This window comes from Sinocyclocheilus grahami, unplaced genomic scaffold (assembly GCF_001515645.1).
Source record: "Sinocyclocheilus grahami isolate Dianchi unplaced genomic scaffold, SAMN03320097.WGS_v1.1 scaffold1752.1, whole genome shotgun sequence".
NCBI classification, from domain to species: domain Eukaryota; kingdom Metazoa; phylum Chordata; class Actinopteri; order Cypriniformes; family Cyprinidae; genus Sinocyclocheilus; species Sinocyclocheilus grahami.
Genome location: NW_015506931.1, coordinates 26744 through 29517, shown reverse-complemented (window position 1 = coordinate 29517; position 2774 = coordinate 26744). Strand labels below are relative to the sequence as shown.

Below are 2774 nucleotides of genomic sequence, written 5' to 3'. Positions count from 1 at the left end.
CTGTCACCGCCATTTTGTGAGCGTGCTCTAGTGTGGCCGCCATTTTGCGAATGGGCTCCGCTGTCGCTGCCATCATTACAGGCACAGACGCGGTATCACGTTCTTCCTCCGCGATTCCCACAGTACACAAAGAGCCCACAGTCAGTAAAGCATAATCCATAAATTGACATAGTGACGAACGCGGACCCTCAAGTATGAGCTTAGATTTTAGCGGTTGATTAACGCCATTACAGAAAAAATCTATCAAAACATAGTCCGGTAAATCAGAGTGATAGGCAGTGTCCAGATACTCTTGAATGTAGTCCTCGAGTGAGCGGGTGCCCTACTCGAGGGCTAACAACAGCCTTGCAATGTCCATACCTGGCCAATGTTCACATGAGAAGCTGCTGGATCCTTGTGTGGCCGAGTATCTGTTACGGGGCTGACAAGACGTGAGACGTGCGGATCCATGTGCAAGCTTTATTAAAAGCAGAGGAGGTCAGAAACACAGGCAGGGTCGAACAGTGGCAAGCAGGTATATGGCGGGCAAGACACAAGAATAGTCCTAGGGCTAGCGTAGGTCAACGATCGGCGAACAGAATCACAAGGGCGAGACTAGAGGGATAAATCCAGGAAAACAGGCAAAGATCAGAAACCAAGAAAACAGACGAGACAGACTAAGGTGAGGCAGGGTAAACTAAACAGGCTCCATAGTGTAGCTATCAAAACGATAAGCGCTAAACAATACTCGGCAGTTAGAAAGGAATGAGAATGAGTGTTAAATAGTGAGTGAGTGATATGAAACAGCTGTGTGCAATCAGTGTAATGAATGATGGGATATGTAGTCCGGGGTGATATGCAACAGTGTGTAGTGCGAAAGTCAATGAAAATGGAAAGGGTGACCTGTGATGGCTAGCAGACGGAAGTTCATGGACCGGATATCCGGAAGGCCAAATAAAGTGCTTTTGCTTTCGTCTAGAAACACACAGCGTCTCCCTGACATGCTGCTTCAACACTAACTGCGGTTACTGAAACCACGCCTTCTTTCTTTGCATGAACATTTGGGCGCATTATGCTAATATTTCCACATAGTGAGGTAGATATGTGGGGGCGTGTCAGAACGAGCCGTTTTAGGGGGGCGTGGCAGAGTCTTAACTTTGATAAAGAATATCTCTTTGGTTTTGAGACTTTAGTCTTTGCAACTTCAGGGATCTTATCTATTCACGAACAGCTTGTAACACTCCAAAGAGAAAGAAGAACTTGTAATCGCATCATATAACCCCTTTAAATTTACAATGCATTATCTAGTAATGCGTTACTTTTAAATTTACAGTGCATTATCTAGTAATGCATTATTTTACATATTTTAATTTACAGTGCATTATCTAGTAATGCATTACTTCTACATATTTTAATTTACAATGCATTATCTAGTAATGCGTTACTTTTACATTTACAATGCATTATCTAGTAAGGCATTACTTTGAAATTTACAATGAATTATCTGTTACTTTTTCAAATAAGTAACACCAATTACTTTGCTTTCCCATTTATTGACTGTCGCCTCTCCTGTGCCCGTGTTGAGAGAAATCAGGAGTGAGTGCAGAGACAGAGGCTCTTCCTTCAGTCTGAGGCTTATTCAGTTCACTTTTGGTGTGAAAGAGCCTTTACAGTTGCCAAAAGTATAACTTTTAGGGTTTTTGTTATTAAAAGCAAATGTGACCCTGGAACACAAAACCAGTCATAAGTGTCAATTTTTCGAAATTGAGATGTATACATCATCTGAAAGCTGAATAAAGAAGCTTTCCATTGATGTATGGTTTGTTAGGATAGGACAATATTTGGCCGAGATACAATAAAAAAAAAATCTAAATATTGAGAAAATCATCTTTAAAGTTGTCCAAATGAAGTTCTTAGCAATGCATATTACTAATCAAAAATTAAGTTTTGATATATTTATGGTAGAAAATTTACAAAATATCTTCAAGGAGCATGATCTTTACTTAATATCCTAATGATTTTTGGCATAAAAGAAAAATCTATAATTTTGACCCATACAATGTATTCTTGGCTATTGCTACAAATATCCCCCAGCGACTTAACACTGCTTTTGTGCTGCAGGGACACAAATAAGCAAGGCCAGCTCAGGTGACGAAAAGTAACAAAATGCATTACTTTACATAAAAAGTAATGCAATTAGTTACTTTTTTAATGGAGTACCACAATATTATAATGGAGTACTTTCCCCAACACTGGTTGAAACCGGCGCGAAGAACCCTGCGACGCTCACCGCCCCCCGCGCGCGGCGACAGGTGGCCATCCTGACCCAGCTGCTGCTGCTGGAGGAGGGAGAGCGCGCCGCCAAACGCCTGGAGGACTTCCTGCAGAGGGAGTATCACGTGACCCAGAGCTGCGCTCGGATTGGCCAGGACCCGGCGCTGATGAACCGCGTGGGGAGAGTGGTTCTCTACGGAGAGAGAGAGGGAGTGCTGTTCAGAGGAATGAGCCTGCAGCACATCTGCCTCGAGCTGGACGGTACTGCAAAACCAATCACATACACTCCTGCTCACCGAGACTGCATTCATCTGATCAGAAATACAGGAAAACTGTGAAATAATATTAGAATGGAAAACAGCTGTGTTCTCTGTGAATCTCTGTTAAAGTGTAATGTATTTCTGTGATGTGCAGCTGTATTTTCAGCATCATTCCTCCAGTCTTCAGCGTCACATGATCTTCAGAAATCAGTATAATATGCTGCTCTGCTGCTCGAGAAACATTTCTGATTATTATCAATG

At 42.3% G+C, this 2774-nt stretch overlaps 1 protein-coding gene across 1 annotated transcript in view; it reads left to right on the top strand.

The window, feature by feature from the left end:
• The first annotated feature begins 50 nt into the window (after positions 1-50).
• LOC107572452 (uncharacterized) overlaps positions 51-2774 on the top strand; it is a 7986-nt gene continuing 5262 nt past the window's right edge. The window contains exons 1-2 of the mRNA XM_016258875.1: positions 51-144; positions 2197-2514. Of these exons, the coding sequence (XP_016114361.1) occupies positions 51-144; positions 2197-2514 (412 nt within the window). The remainder of the gene's footprint in view (positions 145-2196; positions 2515-2774) is intronic.